Below are 21,715 nucleotides of genomic sequence, written 5' to 3' on the forward strand. Positions count from 1 at the left end.
AGAAAAATTATGGTATCAGTTTGGCTACTTATTTTAAAAATCAGGTTGCTATGAAAATGTAAGTCATTTAACACATTTAATATTCAGCATTAAAGCAGATTTTCTAACCGCTTTTTCCCCTTTTTTTGATTGATGGCAGGTCCTACCCTCAAAAATACTTTCTGTTCTTACTTCTCCTACTGTATAGGCATGGTATTGTATTTGATCTTATTTATAAAGCATTTGAAATAATAGGAGATAACTTTCATTTAGTTACATTTTGAACCTTTTCAAAATGATAATTCATTTTTAAGCAAAAATATTTTCATGTCTTTATGTTCTCAATTTCTTTCTATTCATATTGTGTTTAAAATGTCAATTGTTTCTTTGAAATAGAGCTTTGAAATGTTAAACTTTCTTTTTTTCATTCCTGTCTCATTTTGTTTTGTTAATATTCTATTCTCCTGAACTTTGCTTGTCTCTGCGGTTGCAGTACCTTTGGGACACCTGTCATTCTCATCTCCCTTTTTCTTGTCTTGTAGTTTGACTGCCTTTCAAAGGAGATTTTGACTGAGCACTTCATCCTTGGCATAAACTATTGAATACATTTAGGTAGCCAGAAAGTGAGGTTGTATAGATAATAAAGAAAAGAATAGAAAATTAAAATATCCTTAAAGAATTCTTCCTTCCTTGTAATGAATTAGAAGGGCGTTGTTCTTTTTTCAACGCCAGATTCCAACATTTACCTTTTAATGGTATAAAAATAGAGGTTTGACTACAGAAACCACAGCTATGCATATTTATAAAATGTTCTCAGTGTCTTTTCTTACTGAGTCAGAATTGTTTATATGAGTAATTTAAGAAATAAAGAGACCATAGATACTTCCTAAAGTGAGCATGTGGAAAAGTGGATATGATTTGAGGATTCTTTCAGGAATCTTCCTCTGTTATATATGCTAGAAACAAAGCAGGTGTCTTTAAAAAGAATTACTTTGGTTTTTTAAAAGAGGTAGGGGCTTCCCTGGTTGGCACAGTGGTTGAGAGTCCGCCTGCCGATGCAGGGGACACGGGTTCATGGGGACATGCCCCGGTCTGGGAAGATCCCACATGCCACGGAGCGATTAGACCCGTGAGCCATGGCCGCTGAGCCTGCGCGTCCGGAGCCTGTGCTCCGCAACGGGAGAGGCCACAACAGTGAGAGAATAGTTTTCTTCTCTTTAACCGCCTCCTTTTAAGCCACCTGTCTTTAACTCTCAGGAATACCTGTGTAAACAAAAATAACGCAGGTTTGGGAGTGGGGGTGGGGTTAGCCTACCAGAGAAATAACGACTGATGGAAACAGTCTCAAACAGTGCTTTAGAGACCTCGGAAAGTCCAAGCCTTAAAAGTAAGGCTAGTCTGTTCTACAGTAAAGGCTACTTTTGACTCACACTAATAAAGCTTAAAAACAAACCTCTAGAAGATCACGTGGATCTTTACTAAATTAACTGCCTTCCAGAACAAAACTTAGTACTCGTAAGTATGACAGAATACAGACAATCAACAGTGTAGCATTTATAATGCTGAGCATGCAATAAAAAAAACCACTTAGGTTTTAAGTAGTAGGAAAATATGAACCAAAACTAGAAGCACAATCTGTCAACAGAAACAGACTTACTGACAGAGTTTACAGAATTAGCAGGAAAGGTCTTTAAAAAGTGTGTTCAACAACTTAAAGGAAAATTATATTGAGAGGAAAAGTTAGGAATTTTACAAAATGGGAATTCTAGGCCTGCAAAGTACAGTATCTAAAATGAAAATCTCACTGGATAGGCTTAACTGTCAGTGGGACATTCTAGAGCGAAAGATAAGTCAACTTGAAAAAAGGACAATAGAAATTGTCCAAATGGAAGCACAGATAGGAAAAAATTAAAAGCTGGAAAAAAGATGAAGAGAGTCTAGGTGAATTGTGAGATAATAATAAACATTCTAATACAGGTGTAAGTGAAGTGTCATAGTGAGATTGAGGCATAAAAAATTTGAAGGCATAGAAGAATTTTTTTCAAATCTGATGGAAAACATGAACCCACAGACTGAAGAAGCTAAATAAATCACAGCAAGGAAAGCTGTACCATGGTACACTGTAATTAAATTATTGAAAACCAGTGATAAAGAGAGAAAAACTTAAAAAGCAGCCAGAGGAAAAAAAGATGTATTATATGTGGGGAACAATGATAAGTATACTACTGACTTCTTGTTAGAAACAGTTCAAACCAGAAAACAATAGAAGAGCATCTTTAAAAAGGTGGATGTTAAAACACTTTCAACTGTGTGTATTCATCAGAAGTATTTTTCAAACTGAAAGTGAAATAAATACATTTTGAGATAAGATAAACAAAAGTAGAGAGGATTGGGCTTCCCTGGTGGCGCAGTGGTTGAGAGTCCGCCTGCCGATGCAGGGGACATGGGTTCGTGCCCCGGTCCGGGAAGATCCTACATGCTGCAGAGCAGCTAGGCCCGTGAGCCATGGCCGCTGAGCCTGCGCATCTGGAGCCTGTGCTCCGCAACGGGAGAGGCCACAACAGTGAGAGGCCCGCGTACCACAAAAAAAAAAAAAAAGAGAGGATTTATCATCAGTATACTGCAAGAAATGATAAAGGAAGTTCTTCAGGCTGAAGGAAAGTGATACCAGAAGAAAACTCCTATTTACACAGAGGAATGGCAAGTGCAGGAAATGCTAAATATAAAAGATAGTAGACCATTTGAAATAAAAATAATAACTGAATTGTAGAGTTCTTAACACAGAGAAATAAAGTTTATGACTACAAAAGCACAAAAGATGGAGTGGGAGGGAAGTAGAAGTATACTGTTGTGATGTTGTAAGTTTACTCATGAAGTGTATAATATTGTTTAAAGGTAGATTGTAAACCTTACAGCAAGCACTAAAATAAATTATCTAACATGCCAACAGTTTAAAATAGAATGTTAAAAAAACTGTTATATCAAAAGAAGGCAGAAAGAAGAAAAGAACAGATGGGACAAATATAAAACAAGTAACAAGATGATAGACTTAAATTCATCCTTATAAGTAACTATATTAAATGTAAAAGAACTACACGCTCCAGTTAAAAAGCAGTAGTATTAGATTGGGTGAAAATGCACGTGACCAAACTGTCTGCTGTCTATAACAAATCCACTTTAAATATAAGGACACAGTTTAAAAATATGGTATAATATATACCATGCAAATAAAAATTATAATGAAGTTGAAGTAGCTATATTCTGATATTAATATCAGAAAAATTAGACTGGGACAGTTAATACCAAAGATAAAGAGGGATATTTCATAATTATAGGATCAATTCATGAAGAAGATATAATAGTAAATATGGGCAACTAGTAGCAGAACTTCATAAAACATGAAGTATAAGTTTATAGAATTGAGGAAGAATAGATAAATTGACATTTATTTTGATATTTCAGCCCTCCTCTGTCAATAATTGATAGGAAAATTAGAAAACTAGCTCAGTGTAAAAGAACTGAACAATGTTGCTAATCAGCTCAGCCCAATAGAAAGACAACACCACACACAACTATGGAAAATAACATTCTTGTAAAGTGCATATAAAACATTCACCAAGCTAATGTAAAAATGAACAAAAAGAAAATAAGGGCTTCCCTGGTGGCGCAGTGGTTGAGAGTCCGCCTGCCGATGCAGGGGACAAGGGTTCATGCCCCGGTCTGGGAAGATCCCACATGCCGCGGACCGGCTGGGCCCGTGAGCCATGGCCGCAGAGCCTGCGCGTCTGGAGCCTGTGCTCCGCAACGGGAGAGGCCACAACAGTGAGAGGCCCGCATACCGCAAAAAAAAAAAAAAAAGAAAGAAAATAAGAAAGCCACTAGTGAGTATTCCCATCTATGAACATGGTATGCCTGTTTATCCAGATCTTCTTTTAGAATTTTCAGTAAAGATTTACAGTTTCTTCATATAATTTTCCATGTATGTTACTGGGTTTATTCCTAGGGAAGAATTCTGTGGCTTCTATAAGGTCTTTTATTTTCCATTACATGCTCTGATTAGATATTGCTGATGTACAGGGAAAGTACTAAATTTTTTGTTAATTTTGAATCTGGCCAGTTAACTAAACTCTTAGTCCTATTAGTTTATCAGTTGTTTGCCTTGATTTTTTGTTTTTGGTACAGACATCTAAAGTTAATGAGTTTCATTACTGTTTTTCAGTTTTATGACTAAACTCATTGTATTGGCTAGGTGCTCCAAAGTAAACAGTAGATGTAATGGTGAGTGTGCGTATTTTATTTTGAACTTCAATGTTTCTGATGTTTCATCATCAAGTGTGATGTTTGTTGTAGATTTCCAGTGTTCCAACATGGACACATGGTATTCATCTCTAACTGGGTATGTAGTGTAGTAATCTGTAAATTCAGCTTAACTGCAGTCAAAATTGCCATGGAACCATTTTATTAAATAATTATCTAGAAAGAAATATATGAGAGGAGACTCTGGTCACTTTTGACCATCTCCACAGTTGCCACTCTGGTCCAAGGTAGTATCATCTGTGCCTGGATTATCATGTTAGCCTTGGATCTATTCTGTTTTCCCCCTTGCTCTCTCTATCATTGCCACACCAACCTCTACAATCTAATCTTAGCATCTCAACTAGAGTGATCCTTGAAAGGGTCGCCTTCACTTAACCCTCCATTTTACAGAAGAGGACATTTTTAGAAAGGTTAAATAATTGAAACAAGGTGAAACAATTAGCAAGAAGCAGAGCCAAGATTCGAATCCAGTATTCCAGAGCCTATTCTCTTTAACACTAGCTTGTACTGTATTTTTATTAACTCTTTCTATGTTGAGATTACATTGTTTTATTATTTTTAGAGGAAGCTCAGAAACGTTAGGCATGTGTAATAGATAAGGCTTATGTGAGATATGTGCCTTGGTCTCATCTAAAATATGCTTTAATTTTACTCTGAATGACAGAAAGCTGACCCACTATGGCATCTTTGGTGTGTATATTGTGATAAAGAGAAATCAAAAATGTACATTTTTAAACCAGTCTATTATAAGTATATTTTTTTCTTAGTTTTTCAGGTTTAAACCGTTAACACCTTCTTTTCTCCTATGGCGTGTTTGATTGCACTCTTAACTGTGGCACTGTCATAAAGCTCAATTTTAGTGATCACAGAACGTGAATGTTGAAATAAGTTATTTTTAGAAGTGCTGGGTTTATGGTAATGATGAAAGGTGTATTACGTTGTTATGGCAACCAAAATCCTAAAGTACTGATTAATGACAAGCTCACTGATTCTGGAAGTAAGCAGTTCATTTCTTATCTATCACGGCTCAGTACTTTAAATAATTATTTAAAATATACATAATTTCAGTGAACATATTTGAAAATGAGAACGGTATCTCCGTTTAGTTATACAATTATCTTTGTTAGTATTTTTTAAATTTATAATACCATATTTTTATGGCATTGTGACATTTATAACTGGACAAGTTAAATTTCTTAATGTATGGAATTCCTGTGCATAGGTAACTAAAATATGTTGCCTTTATGTGAAATTATTTATTTCTTCTTCTTTTTTCTCATAGCACATTAGCTATATCTTTGATATATACTGGTATAGCAAACTATATGGGAAAAGAAAAACTGTACTTTGCAAAAGTAAGAAAGACTTTCCAAAACATGAAAATAAGGCACATAGAGTCTGGGAGAACAGCATGTCTTTTTTTAAATTAATTAAGTTACTTATTTTTGGCTTTGTTGGGTCTTCGTTGTTGTGCGTGGGCTTTCTCTAGTTGCAGCGAGAGGGGGCTGCTCTTTGTTGTGGTGTGTGGGCTTCTCGTTGCGGTGGCTTCTCTTGTTGCCGGGCACGGGCCCTAGGTGCGTGGGCTTCAGTAGTTGTGGCATGCGGACTCAGTAGTTGTGGCTCGCGGGCTCTAGAGCGCAGGCTCAGGAGTTGTGGCGCATGGGCTTAGTTGCTCTGCGGCATGTGGGATCTTCCCGGACCAGGGCGCGAACCCGTGTCCCCTGCACTGGCAGGCGGATTCTTAACCACTGCACCACCAGGGAAGCCCCATCATGTCTTTTCAGTGTCATACTGAAACATTGTTAACAGGCCCATCAAAAATTATTTAATTATTTAAGAGGAATGCACCCTTGTTTGATTCTCTGTTTACTGTTGATTAAAGGTTCCATGGTTTTCCATGTCCTGTGTTTCTTCTTGCTCCATGGGATGTTAACTCATTTTATTTGTAACTTAATTTATTCTAACCTTCCTTTTTAAATACCTGTAAATGACCAGTTCCTCAGAATGTTTTAACCAGCTTTACCATCTTAGTAATTTCCTCATTGAGTTATTAAATTTTTGACATTCTTTATTTGTATGAGTCATGTTTTTAAATTTTTTGAAATTACTTTGAGAATTTTATGGTAGTAAAGAAACCAAGAAAGTTAATGGTCTAACTTTATAGATGAATCTTGGCTTACATTCAGATTTTGCTTTTCCATTTTAACTGGCCTTTTACATATCTGTTGGTCATGTGAAAAGCAGAACTTACCTTTAGAATTTTGACATAGAGAAACAGTTCTAAATGTACTGTCCATCAGCTATGTGATTGGCTGTGATTGATCAAAATATAGAAAGTAAAATCTGAGGTGGGTACCCATCCTGGAAAATAGCATACATGACTTAAAGGAAAAAAAAAGGTACTGCTTTTCTTTACCTGTAGACGAAGTGATCAGTAGATAAGGACATTCCACGTTTTCAGAAGCACATGACTAGACTGAGATGATTTGCTGGTCCTTTTGTATTTATAGAATTCCTGAATTTTTCTATTTTGAATATTGATTTTGTCACTATAATGATTTATCATTATTTGAACTCTGTATTTCATACATGGTATTAGTGAATAATTTGGGCCACGACACCAGGCAGGCAGGCAGATATACAGATACATGTGTATACTTTTTCACATAAAGGATGAACTTACATAGTAATTAGCATTACAAATAAGAAGGAGGAGATAGTAAAATGGCAAGAAAATTGCTTTAGCACTTTAGAAACACCACCCATTTTTATACAAGTAACTGATATGCTTACTACAATTCATTATTTAGGGAACCCAATTCTCCAAAGTAATGTGTGTGTCTGTATGTATATGTGTATGTATGGGTGTAAATAAACACATAGAGATTTTTTAACCACAGTTCATTAAAATGCTCTTAACTCTCAATGAAATGATATAATTTTAAAGCTGGAAGTGTCTTGTAAAGATTATCGAGGTCAGTATTTTGTTTTACAATAGTGAAATTAAGTCCTGGAACGGTTAAATTACTTGTTCAAGGCAGCAGTAAGTAGCAGAACTTCAACTAGAGTCAAGATCTCCTGACAGTAATGTCCTTCACTATACCATTTTATCTCTACCATATATAATTCATTAGGAAAACATTAATGAACATGAGTGTATGGACATGTACCTGGCTTTGGTAGTGATAAATGAACTCTTAACATTTGTCCAGAAATATGGAGTCACTATCAGGCACAGTTCTTGCTCTTTACAGTTTGGATTTGACTCAGATTCACTTGGAGAATGTCTATTTCCATTGCATTTCTATCCTCTGGATTTTTTTTCTTGTTAAGTTATGAGCACTTTTTTTTCTTATCATGAATTTAATACACATCAGTGTATACATGTCAATCCCAATCGCCCAGTTCATCACCCCCCACCCCCACCCCGCTGCTTTCCCCCCTTGGTGTCCATACGTTTGTTCTCTACATCTGTGTCTCTGTTATTTCAGCCCTGCAAACCGGTTAATCTGTATCATTTTTCTAGGTTCCACATATATGCGTTAATATACGATATTTGTTTTTCTCTTTCTGACTTACTTCACTCTGTATGACAGTCTCAGATCCATTCATGTCTCAACAAATGACCCAGTTATGTTCCTTTTTATGGCTGAGTAATAATCCATTGTATATATGTACCACATCTTCTTTATCCATTCATCTGTCGATGGGCATTTAGGTTGCTTCCAACCTGGCTATTGTAAATAGTGCTGCAATGAACATTGGGGTGCATGTGTCTTTTTGAATTACGGTGTTATCTGGGTATATGCCCAGTAGGGGGATTGCTGTGTCATATGGTAATTCTATTTTTAGTTCTTTAAGGAACCTCCATACTGTTCTCCGTAGTGGCTGTATCAATTTACGTTCCCAACAGTGCAAGAGGGTTCCCTTTTCTCCACACCCTCTCCAGCATTTGTTGTTTGTAGGTTTTCTGATGATGCCCATTCTAACTGGTGTGAGGTGATACCTCATTGCAGTTTTGATTTGCATTTCTCTAAGAATTAGTGATGTTGAGCAGCTTTTCACGTGCTCCCTGGCCATCTGTATGTCTTCTTTGGAGAAATGTCTGTTTAGGTCTTCTGCCCATTTCTGGATTGGGTTTTTTTTTTTTAATATTGAGCTGCATGAGCTGTTTATATATTTTGGAGATTAATCCTTTGTCCATTGACTCGTTTGCAAATATTTTCTCCCATTTTGAGGGTTGTCTTTTCGTCTTGTTTATGGTTTCCTTTGCTATGCAAAAGCTTTGACATTTCATTAAGTCCCATTTGTTTATTTCTGTTTTTATTTCCATTACTCTAGGAGGTGGATCAAAAAAGATCTTGCTGTGATTTATGTCAAAGAGTGTTCTTCCTGTGTTTTCCTCTAAGAGTTTTATAGTGTCTGGTCTTACATTTAGGTCTCTAATCCATTTTGAGTTTATTTCTGTCTGTGGCATTAGGGAGTGTTCAAATTTCATTCTTTTACGTGTAGCTGTCCAGTTTTCCCAGCACCACTTATTGAAGAGACTGTCTTTTCTCCATTGTATATCCTTGCCTCCTTTGTCATAGATTAGTTGACCATAGGTGTGTGGGTTTATCTCTGGGCTTTCTATCTTGTTCCATTGATCTATGTTTCTGTTTTTGTGCCAGTACCATGTTGTCTTGATTACTGTAGCTTTGTAGTATAGTCTGAAGTCAGGGACCCTGATTCCTCCAGCTCCGTTTTTTCCCCTCAAGACTGCTTTGGCTATTTGGGGTCTTTTGTGTCTCCGTACAAATTTTAAGATTTTTTGTTCTGGTTCTGTAAAAAATGCCTTTGGTGATTTGATAGGGATTGCATTGAATCTGTAGATTGCTTTGGGTAGTGTAGTCATTTTCACAATATTGATTCTTCCAATCCAAGAACATGGTATATCTCTCCATCTGTTACTGTCATCTTTAATTTCTTTCATCAGTATCTTATAGTTTTCTGCATACAGGTCTTTTGTCTCCCTAGGTAGATTTATTCCTAGGTATTTATTCTTTCTGTTGCAGTGGTAAATGGGAGTGTTTCCTTAATTTCTCTTTCAGATTTTTCATCATTAGTGTATAGGAATGCAAGAGATTTCTGTGCATTAATTTTGTATCCTGCAACATTACCAAATTCATTGATTAGCTCTAGTAGTTTTCTGGTGGTATCTTTAGGATTCTCTATGTATAGTATCATGTCATCTGCAAACAGTGACAGTTTTAGTTATTTTTCAATTTGTATTTCTTTTTCTTCTCTGATTGCCGTGGCTAGGACTTCCAAAACTATGTTCAATAGTAGTGGTGAGAGTGGAAATCCATGTCTTGTTCCTGATCTTAGAGGAAATGCTTTCACTTTTTCACCATTGAGAATGATGTTTGCTGTGAATTTGTCATATATGGCCTGTATTATGTTGAGGTAGGTTCCCTCTATGCCCACTTTCTTGAGAGTTTTATCATAAACAGGTGTTGAATTTTGTCAAAAGCTTTTTCTGCATCTATTGAGATGATCATATGGTTTTTATTCTTCAATTCGTTAATATGGTGTATCACATTGATTGATTTGCATATATTGAAGAATCCTTGCATCCCTGGGACAAATCCCACTTGATCATGGTGTATGATCCTTTTAATGTGTTGTTGGATTCTGTTTGCTAGTATTTTGTTGAGGATTTTTGCATCTATGTTCATCAGTGATATTAGTCTGTAATATTCTTGTTTTCTAGTATCTTTGTCTGGCTTTGGTATCAGGGTGATGGTGGCTTCATAGAATGAGTTTGGGAGTGTCCCTTCCTCTGCAGTTTTTGGAAGAGTTTGAGAAGGATGGGTGTTAGCTCTTCTCTAAATGTTTGATAGAATTCACCTGTGAAGCCATCTGGTCCTGGACTTTTGTTTGTTGGAAGATTTTTAAATCACAGTTTCACTTTCATTACTTGTGATTTGTCTGTTCATATTTTCTATTTCTTCCTGGTTCAGTCTTGGAAGGTTATACCTTTCTAAGAATTTGTCCATTTCTTCCAGGTTGTCCATTTTATTGGCATACAGCTGCTTGTAGTAGTCTCTTAGGATGCTTTGTATTTCTGTGGTGTCTGTTGTAACCTCTTCCTTTTCATTTCTAATTTTATTGATTTGAGTCCTCTCCCTCTTTTTCTTGATGAGGCTGGCTAATGGTTTATCAATTTTGTTCATCTTCTCAAAGAACCAGCTTTTAGTTTTATTGATCTTTGCTGTTGTTTTCTTTGTTTCTATTTCATTTATTTCTTCTCTGATCTTTATGATTTCTTTCCTTCTGCTAGCTTTGGGTTTTGTTTGTTCTTCTTTCTCCCGTTCCTTTAGTGTAAGGTTAGATTGTTTATTTGAGCTTTTTCTTGTTTCTTGAGGTAGGCTTGTATAGCTATAAACTTCCCTCTTAGAACTGCTTTTGCTGTATCCCATAGGTTTTGGATCATTGTGTTTTCATTGTCATTTGTCTCTAGGTATTTTTTGATTTCTTCTTTGATTTCTTCAATGATCTCTTGGTTATTTGGTAATGTATTGTTTAGCCTCCATGTGTTTGTGTTGTTTACGTTTTTTTCCCTGTAATTCTTTTCTAATCTCATAACGTTGTGGTCAGAAAAGATGCTTGGTATGATTTCAGTTTTCTTAAATTTACTGAGGCTTGATTTGTGACCCAAAATGTGATCTATCCTGGAGAATGTGTAATCTGCTGTTTTTGGATGGAATGTCCTATAAATATCAATTAAATCTATCTGGTCTATTGTGTCATTTAAAGCTTATGTTTCCTTATTTATTTTCATTTTGGATGATCTGTCCTTTGGTGTAAGTGAGGTGTTAAAGTCCCCCACTATTATTGTGTTACTGTCGATTTCCTCTTTTAGAGCTGTTAGCAGTTGCCTTATGTATTGAGGTGCTCCTATGTTGGGTGTATATATATTTATAATTGTTATATCTTCTTCTTGGATTGATCCGTTAATCATTATGTAGTGTCCTTCCTTGTCTCTTGTAACATTCTTTATTTTAAAGTCTATTTTATCTGATACGAGTATTGCTACTCCAGCTTTCTTTTGATTTCCATTTGCATGGAATATCTTTTTCTCTCCTCTCACTTTGAGTCTGTATGTGTCCGTAGGTCTGAAGTGGGTCTCTTGTAGACAGCAGATAGATGGGTCTTGCTTTTGTATCCAGTCAGCAAGCCTGTGTCTTTTGGTTGTAGCATTTAATCCATTCATGTTTAAGGTAATTATCAATATGTATGTTCCTATGACCATTTTCTTAATTGCTTTGGGTTTGTTTTTGTAGGTCCTTTCTTTTCTTGTGTTTCCCGCTTAGAGAAGTTCCTTTAGCATTTGTTGTAGAGCTGGTTTGGTGGTGCTGAATTCTCTTAGCTTTTGCTTCTCTGTAAAGCTTTTGATTTCTCCATAGAATCTGAATGAGATCCTTGTTGGGTAGAGTAATCTTGGTTGTAGGTTCTTCCCTTTGATCACTTTAAGTATATCATGCTACTTCCTTCTGGCTTATAGAGTTTCTGCTGAGAAATCAGCTGTTAACCTTTGGGAGTTCCCTTGTATGTTGTTTGTCGTTTTTCCCTTGCTGCTTTTAATAATTTTTCTTTGTCTTTAATTTTTGCCAGTGTGATTACTGTGTTTCTTGGCATGATTTTCCTTGGGTTTATCCTCTATGGGACTTTCTGCGCTTCCTGGACTTGGGTGCCTATTTCCTTTCCCATGTTAGGGAAGTTTTCGACTATAATCTGTTCACATATTTTCTCGGGTCCTTTCTCTCTCTCTTCTCCTTCTGGGACCCCTATTATGCAAATGTTGCATTTAATGTTGTCCCAGAGGTCTCTTAGGCTGTCTTCATTTCTTTTCATTCTTTTTTCTTTATTCTGTTCTGCAGCAGTGAATTCCACCATTCTGGCTTCCAGGTCACTTATCCGTTCTTCTGCCTCAGTTATTCTGCTATTGATTCCTTCTAGTGTAATTTTCATTTCAGTTATTGTATTGTTCACCTGTGTTTGTTTGTTCTTTAATTCTTCTAGGTTTTTGTTAAACATTTCTTGCATCTTCTCGATCTTTGCCTCCATTCTTTTTCCGAGGTCCTGGATCATCTTCACTGTCATTATTCTGAATTCTTTTTCTGGCAGGTTGCCTGTCTCCACTTCATCTTGTTTTTTTTCTGAGGTTTCTTCTTGTTCCTTCATCTGGTACATAGCCCTCTGCCTTTTCATCTTGTCTTTCTGTGAATGTGGTTTTTGTTCCACAGGCTGCAGGATTGTCATTCTTCTTGCTTCTGTTCTCGCCTCTGGATTTTAAAAAATGTGTTTAATATTCATTATTGTACCTTATTCTGATTTTACACTTCTTGTGAGGAGGAGTAGCCCTGTTTTTGTATTCCTTATGTAGTATAAGTATACACTGTGTTCAAGCTGAGTATAGATTTTAGAGTATGAGGTGTGAGTAATGAATGCCTTATACACCTCCAAAAATCTTCCTGCTTTTTGAGGGGGAGGTAGAGGGATGGGCTGGGAATTTAGGGCTGGTAGATGCAAACGATTACATTTAGAATGGATAAACAACAAAGTCCAAGTTTATAGCACAGAGAGTTATATCCAGTCTCCTGGGATAAACCATAATGGAGAAGAATATTAAAAAAAGAATCTATGTGTAAACCTCACTGTGCTGTATAGCAGAGATTGCAACAGCCTTTTAAATCCGCTACACTTCAATAAAAAATAAAATACAACAATTCAAATAAGACATCTTACTGCTTTTAGTAAAGAACCAGCAGTGCTGTAGCTAAAATCCATTATTTACAGTACCAGGGATGTAATGTACAACATGATAAATATAATTAACACTGCTGATTGTATGTGAAAGTTGTTAAGAGTAAATCCTAAAAGTTGTCATCACAAGAAAAAAATGTTTATTTCTTTAATTTTCAACCTATATGAGATGATGGATGTTCACTAAAGTTATTGTGATAATCATTAATGATGGATGTAAATCAAATCATTATGTTGTACACCTTATACAGTGCTATATGTCAATTATATCTCAATAAAACTGGTATAAAAAAGATAAATCCATTATTTACCTTCTTGCAAAATGGGTATCAAATGTGTAGTTAACAAATTTTTCAAATGCTAGTTAGAGTATTTTCAGCTATATCATTTATGGAGAATAAATTTTTTTATGCCATTTTGATGCATTTATTGTTAGGCTCAGTTAATTACAGGAACAATCACTAATCAACAGATTTAAAAAATATCTCAAAGCCTCATCTGGATAAGTAGTTTTCCAAACCAGTTTCTACCGTCCTCCCTTTCAACAAAAAGGTAGTACAGCCAATAGCATTACTCAACTCTGCTCAGAAAATTTACTCAGCGTATCTTCCTTCTACCCAGTCTCATTTTGGGAGCTTTAGCAATTTTGGGAAAATGTTAGGTTGCTCCAGCAAATCAAAGTTGCTTAAATCAAGAGTTTGAGACCCCATGAGAACAGTATGCTGATGACGCAAGATCCAAGTGGACTCCCCTTCTCTTTCCATCTAACTAGTTTTGTTCTTTTTTAGACCACAGATCCACTTATTTCTGCAGATAATTTTACAAATGTATTAGTTTGGTCATGGATGTTCTAAAAACGGATTATTTCTAGCTCAGAAGATCAGAGAGGCTTCTTGGATGAGAGAGTCCATTTTTACTGAGAATTAAGGGCATTTAAAGTGGGTGAGACAGACATTCTATGCAAATGGAGGTACGTGAGTAAGCAAGGGAATTGAGGTCAGGAAGAGCAGGGCAGATAGAACAGTCAGGAGTCGTGCTGGATTGCAGCATTAGAGTAGTGATGCAGAAGGTGTTATAAAGGGTTCTGAGTGATAGGGTAAGGAATTTTGACTTCTCTGAAACCAGAAGAAGCCATGGGACCTCCTTGAAGAAAGGCCCTGGGTAGGGGAGAGACACGAACAAATGTTTGCTTTAGAAAGATTAATCTACGAGCAGTGCTCATGGTACATTAAATGGGGAACAGACTGGATGGGGGAAGACCGGGTAGGAGTTTTTCTTAGATACTCCAGGCAAAAGTTTGTTAGGGCCTGAACTGAGGTGGTGAGACATAGTTAATGCCATTGACAGAAGCAGGAGACATAAGAGAAGTAAGTTTGGGAGTAAAGCTTTAAAGACACATTTTTAATTTAGTTATAAAAATCAGAAAAAGATGTTTTCATCAATAGGTATATAGAAATAGAAGTAGCTGGGGATGACGAAGTAAATGTCATGAAAACATAAGGGGTTTAATGCAGATTTAATGAGCCCAGTGTTATTTTTTTCTAAAAACATTTGCTTCAGTTTATTTAAAACTATTTCTATTCTTTTATGTACTTAGGTAGAAATGCATATTTGAAAATGCTGTGATTTGTTGTAGGCAAGTGTCACATTTTTGCGAGAGATAAGAAATCTAGGAGATATGGTTATTAGTGTAGGAGCTATAGGTGAAAGGACAGTATATTGTAAGTTATTCTGAGATTTGAAGTATCGATAAATTTGAATAATTATAAGTCTCTTTAAGGCTAATGTGTTATCAGTCATGTTTTCAAAATCAGTACATTGATGGTGGGTCACGGTTTCTGTTTCTTGTTTAGTAATCCACGGTATATCAGGCACTGTTCTAGCCCTAAAGATAAGGCAGTGAACAAAACACAGCTCCTGCCCTCCTGCAACCTGCATACTAATGGAGAAGATGTAATAAAGAAATAATAAATATAAAAAAACCTTTTATCCCCAAACCAAAATAACTAACTTATGTAGTTGTACAATGGTTTTAATAATATATATGTGATAATTATGAAAATGAAGTTCGTTGGTTCTGTGTGGAGCTTTCTTACAGTGCCTAGTGTTTCATTCTCAGATTATGTGTTCACATTCTGTTTGTTTATCAATAGAGAGCAGATCATAAAACAGTCTACAGAATTAGTCTGCAGAGCCTATGGTGAAGTGCATGCAGCTGTGATGAGTCCAGTCAATGAATACAAAGATCCAGAGAGCATTCTACACCGATCGCCGCAGCAAGTGCAGACACTTCTCTCCTGATTATCTTAGAATGTGTTAACAAAATATTGCATTCCTAAAACACTGAAGGTTTTCTTGGTTTTTAGTCTGTTAATCTTTACTTTGAAATTTGATGGTTACAGTTTTCTTTGTATCATAAGAATGCAGCTCCCAATAATTGCTTTGCTTTGGTCACAGTAAAGTGAAAGTAAGTAACACGTGTTGACCTGAGTTGGCATTGCTCTGTGTCTGCACTCCACGTCTCTCCAGCTCTGCAGTTCCCCTCAATTCTGGAATATAAATATGTGGGAAAAGAGTAGTATGAGAGGTTTGAGGGATTTTTCTTTTTTACAACATTAGTTCTAAATTAACTGTACATTAAAAAATTATCTAAACTTAGGAATTAGTTTGAAGATAGGACCTAATAAATATCTCTTAAAGATTCATTTGCTTTTCTGCTAGATATTGTGAGTAGGTATACTTAAACTGAGGAGCAGAAATGTACATTCAGCAAAAATAGGAAAAGAGAGAAGTAATTTAAAGGTGACTTCTACTCTGTGTCCGCCCCAGACTGAATTCAAGGTGAAGTTTGGCACTTCATATGGGGTGCAGGCATCCTGTGCTGGGTGTAAACCTAGTGTTTAATTAAGAAAGAATATTTGTGCTACAATGTGGACTCTGACTTCAACCATCTACACACTTTGGTGTTCAAACCAAAGAAATAAGGTATACTCTAACCCTGCAGGAAAAATGCCAGAGTAGCGATTGCTAATTGCTGTTATGTCTAGCCTTATGGTGGCCCCTTGTTTGGGCTCTGACTTTAGAACCGTACCAAGAGTAAGATTCAAAATCACTGTTTTTGTTTTTGTTTTTTTAAAAAAAAAAATCTAAATGTGTTTGATGTGACTTGACTTTGACTTTGTTGGTATGATTTTGAGGACAGATTTTTATCAGCAAAATATCTTAATTTCTGGGCTTCCCTGGTGGCGCAGTGGTTGAGAGTCCGCCTGCCGATGCAGGGGACACGGGTTCGTGCCCCGGTCTGGGAAGATCCCACATGCCGCGGAGCGGCTGGGCCCGTGGGCCGTGGCTGCTGAGCCTGCACGTCCGGAGCCTGTACTCCGCAACGGGGGAGGCCACAACAGTGAGAGGCCCGTGTACTGCAAAAAAAAAAAAAAAAGTCTTAATTTCTGGTAAATCCGTAAAAAGAGCTAAGTCTCTAAATTATATGTGAGAAAATGAGGCATAAGGAAAAAATTGACTAGGTTAAGATATTTTGAAAAGTAGTAAGATAAAGTTACTATTTATATAGCAAATACAGAATATATAACAAATTAGTATTTACAGAACATGGCGTGTTCATCTATCTGAAATATGATTTTTTTGGAGCAAGAGTGATTGATTATATATCATCTCTTTTGGTATTTAATCTGTATTTTTAGTCTTTTTCCTTCAATGAGTATATGTGATATATAAAAGATAGAAAATAAAGTATGATATAAATCAAGTGCTTAAATTTTATATAATTTATATCTACTGTGAGAAAAGATTGCTTACTTACCATTAGTGAATTCCTTTGATTTCTAGGAAGAAAGTATATTTAATTTTTTACTTAATTTTTTCAAATAAAATATTAAACTGTTTTTAGAGCAGCCATCATTGCAGTGTTTTTATACATTGCATCAGTGTGTTTTTAGAAAGTATGCTAATAGGAAAGAAAGTACAATATAGGGCCAAATTGAGATAACCAATGGAAGATTGATGAGCAGAACGTGGTATGAGTGTGCTCTTGAAAACTTAATTAAAATAAACGATTGTAAGTGTTAATTCATTAGCTGAACGCTGCATTTGCTAGTTACTTCATAGTTTGCATCTTGAACTGTTTGGAGATGGCGTAAGTATAACCTTAGGTAATGCGTGTCAGCCTTTCCTTCAGAGAGAAAAGGTATTTGCCTGACCAAAACCCACTCTGGTTGAACGTTTCCATTTCTTTCTTTGTGCTTGTACTTGGAACAGGTGAATGTTATCTGAGAAAAATCACACAAATAGACTGATTGACTTTTTAAATTCATGATCACAGTCTTCAAATGGCACTCAATATTGCTTTGTAGTTCTACTCTGTCTCTGGGAAACTCACCTCCCCACTTTTCAAGATGACTTTTCCACCCTCACTTAGTTAATGACCTTCATAATTCATTGAGAAAACAGCTGGTAGGCTAATCTCCTGCATTTTTCTACCCTCATATATTGCACTCATCTTCATCTTTCCTCCTTTTGTGTTGGAGACAGTGTCCCTCCTCCTGTGACAGGCTGTTCCCTTCCTCTGGACTCTGGATTCCATTCTCTCACCTTCTCAGAGACGTTTCTGAGTTATCCCTCTCTTTTGCTTCAGCAACTTGTGACTTCTCTGTAGGATTATTCTCGACAGCATACACAGTGCTCTAGTGTTGATAGTATTTTTTAAAACTTTCCACCTCCCAGATCCTCACACCTCCATTTCTCTGCTGCTTTTTTTTAATGATCGTCTATGCATGCTGTCTTATATTTCTGCTGCCGTTATGTCTTAAATTAGCCCCATATGGCTTCAGCATCACCACTACAACACAACTAACCCTGATGAGATCTCCATAGTATCATATGTTGTCAAATCGAATGGATTCTTCTCATTCCTTATTTTATTAAACTTTCAATAGCATTCCACACACTTATGTCTGAAATACTATACTTCCTAGGCTTTCACAGCACAACTTTCTGCTAGTTTTCCTTCCACTTCATTAGCCAAACCCCTCTCAACCTCCTTCCCTGGTTCTTTTGCCTCTTTGTGACCTTTAAAAGTTCGCATACTCTAGGGCTTGATCCTCAAATTTTTTTCCTTGCCTTAGGAGTTTTTTATTATCTCACTATAGACTGGCCTTTTCTGACTGGTATTAGCTCACGTCCTTAGGTCTATCCATATAGTGGAATACTCTACAGTAGTGAAAAATGAAGTAATTTCCAAATACATAATGTTGAACAAAAAAATTACAGAATAATATAGTATGAGTCCATTTATAGAATTAAAAAAAAGATAAAACAAATTTATACATTATTCATGGATACACATGTGGTAAAGCTAGAAGGAAATATAGGAAATGATGTGGAATTCAAGATTATCTCACAGGATCTTTAGAAGTTACTAATGTTCTGTTCTTACAATGGAGTGTTGGTATATGTATATTCATTTTGTTATTTTCTAAAATTTACATATATGTGACGTGAACTCTTGTCTATATATTCCACAATTTTAAAAAGTTTAAAAAAATTGTTTAACACAGGGCCTGGGGTAAAGTTAGAACTCAGTATGTGTTAGCTAATATTTTTCATTGTGCTTGTTATTAAACACATTTATTAAGTACCAACTGGGGCAGGCTCTGTGATAAGCAACAAGGTTTTAAAAGACCACTAAAATGTGCTTCTGTCATTGAATTCCCTGTCTTGCACAGATATCACATGTATTATAAGTAGACACAATGCAGTTTAATAGGGTGTTTGTGCATGTAGGTAAGAGGAAAAAATGAACTAACATCATTTTTTATGAAAGCCACAGGTATGTACTTGAGGTTGAAGAGGCTGAGAGCATAGAAAAGAAAGTTTTAAAACACAACCATACATTTTTAATTCTTTGATGATCATAATGACTGGGTTACATTAATTAGCTATTTGATTAAAATGCAAAATTGTCTTATAGGTTGGGGACATCAACAAAAACATTGGATTAAGGAATTCCAAAATTCTGCCTCTCCCTAAAAGAAACAATAAAACTGGCCTTCAAAAACTGTCAAGATCAACTTTTTCAGAACGCTAGAAACCAGCTAAAAGCTAACAGCAGTTAGATTGTGCTTATTAAAAAGCTAAGCAAAACAAGCTGAGTCTCGGTATGCTTTGTGGTATTTTAACTTAGGCTAGTCCTATGCTTTGCTCCCAAACTCAGCAATAGCCTTGAAAGTAGCATCCCACGTTTCCTAGTACCGGAGAAAGCAGAATGGACCAGGTTTGCAAAGATTGTCCTTACTTGACATGTCTCATGCCTCCCTGGGAGACCCATTTGAAAAGCTTATTTTTCTCTTGCCTAACTTGGAACTTGCCCAGGGCTAAAGCCACTACCCAGGGGGAGGGGCCAGTTGAGGGGAGGGGCCAGTTGAGGGGAGGGCACTGCTGCTTGAAGTTAGGACAAATGGTAGACTAAGGCAAAAGCTTGGGAAGAAAAGTTAGAAATGAAATACTTAATAAGGGTTTTGAAACACTGACATATTCTTGGCAATCTAGGAATCTAGTGCACATGTCTATCACTGTGCATTCTCAAGAAAGACCAGAAAGACCCTAAGCACTCACCTCTGGGTAACCTTGGGGCTTTGTGGAAGCAGAAGGTGAAGGCTGAAGCAAAGTTAGAAGCTACTGGCTGAATGTTGAAGGAATGCCCCAACTCTCACACACATCTCAGCAAAGACTGGGAGAGCTTTTTGGTTCCAGACATTGAAATCTCTGTCCAGTTATTAGCTGACAACTAAGCGAATGGACCACTTTAAGTGGTCACGCACAACAAAGAATATAGATTTTACAAAATCAGTTCAGGAAGGTCACTGAAACATGCAATAACAACCACGAAAAGCACCAACAGCAGACCCTGAGGGATGGGGTGAGAAAATCTGATTTCCCAACAGAATGGGCACATCATAATATTAAAAATGCTTGTGCTTCAAGAAGAAAAAAGCAAGGTGCTCAAAGTATGGCCAATACACAGAAGGAAAAAAAAAACAGTCAATAGAAGCTGTCCCTGAGTAAGCCCAGATGTTGGACTTACTAGACAAAAGACTTTAAAACATCTCTTCTAAATATGTTCAAGGGCTGAAAGTAAGTATGAGAACAATATCTTACCAAATACAGAATATCAATAAAGAGGTAGAAATTTCAAAAAGGATGTTTTTATAGTTATAAATTTATAATCATAAAAATAATTTAGTCATAATTTTATAAAAATTATAGAAAAGAAACTTCTGCAGTTGAAAAGTATATTAACTGAAATGAAAAATTCACCGTAGGAGTTCATCAGATTTGAGCAGGCAGAGAAAAGTATCAGCAAACTTGAAGATAGGTCAATTGAGATTATCCAGTCTGAGGAACAAAAAGAAAAGGATGAAAGAGAATGAACAGAACCTCAGAGACCTTTGGGATATTGTCAACAATATTCACACAACGGGAGTCTCAGAAAGAAAAAATAGGGAGAAAAGGACCAAAAGAATATTTGAAGAAATATTGGCAGGAAACTTTACAAATTTGATGAAAACCTTAATATACACACTCAAGAAATTCACCAAGCTCTATTGTAGGATAAATTCAAAGAAATACACCAAGACACATCACAATCAAACTATCAAAAGGCAAAGACCAAGAAGGAATCTTGAAAGCAAGAGAACTCATCATTTTGCAAGTGATCCCCAATAACACCTGATTTCACATCAGAAACCACAGAGGCCAGAAAGCACTGGATGACATATTCAAAATGGTGGAAGAACAACTGTTAGAATTCTATATCCAGCAAAACTGTGAAAATATAGGAGAAAGTAAGACATTCTAAGATAAAAAACAATCATACCATACATGAATGTTTAAGGGTTCTTGAGGCTGAAATGAAAGGGTACTAGACAGTAACTCAAATTAGCAAAGAAATAAAGAATAGCAAGGAAATACAATACATGGGCAACCCTATAAACCAACTAGATTTAATAGACATCTACAGAACACCCCATCCAGCAACAGAGTATACAGCCCTCTCATGGGCACATGCTGAATTATCTAAGACCACATGTTAGACCACAATACCAGTCTCAGTAAATTTAAAAAGATTAAAGTGTGTTCTCCAGCCACAATGACGTGAAATTAGAAATCAATAACAAAAGGAAAATTTGAAAATGAATATGTGGAAATTAAATAGCATACTCTTAAATAACCAATGGGTCAAAGAAGAAATAAGAAGGAAATTAGAGAAAACCTCGAGATAAAAGTTTCGTATTAAACAGCATATCAATTCTTATGGGAAACAGCAAACAGTGCTCAGAGGGAAATTTATAGACTACATTAAAGAAAAATAAATTTAAAACCTACCTTTATACCTTAAAAAACTAGGAAAAGAAAAGCAAACAACTGAAAGCAAGAAGAAGGAAATAGTAAAGATTATAGCAGACAGAAAAAATATAGAATAGAGAAGTAACTTATTTCAGCAAATGGATGTGCTAACCATTCTGTAATGCATGTACAGATGTGTTTGAGTACACATGTAAAAAAGATGTTTCAAAAATTGTTTCTTACACAGCAT

General features: G+C 36.1%; 1 protein-coding gene across 1 annotated transcript in view; it reads left to right on the forward strand.

Annotated features, from left to right (window-relative positions):
- COG6 (component of oligomeric golgi complex 6) overlaps positions 1-15,405 on the forward strand; it is a 65,864-nt gene extending 50,459 nt beyond the window's left edge. The window contains exon 19 of the mRNA XM_065896173.1: positions 15,258-15,405. Coding sequence (XP_065752245.1) covers positions 15,258-15,405 — 148 coding nt within the window. The remainder of the gene's footprint in view (positions 1-15,257) is intronic.
- Positions 15,406-21,715: the final 6,310 nt, after the last annotated feature.

The sequence above is a fragment of the Phocoena phocoena genome, chromosome 18, assembly GCF_963924675.1.
Source record: "Phocoena phocoena chromosome 18, mPhoPho1.1, whole genome shotgun sequence".
NCBI classification, from domain to species: Eukaryota; Metazoa; Chordata; class Mammalia; order Artiodactyla; family Phocoenidae; genus Phocoena; species Phocoena phocoena.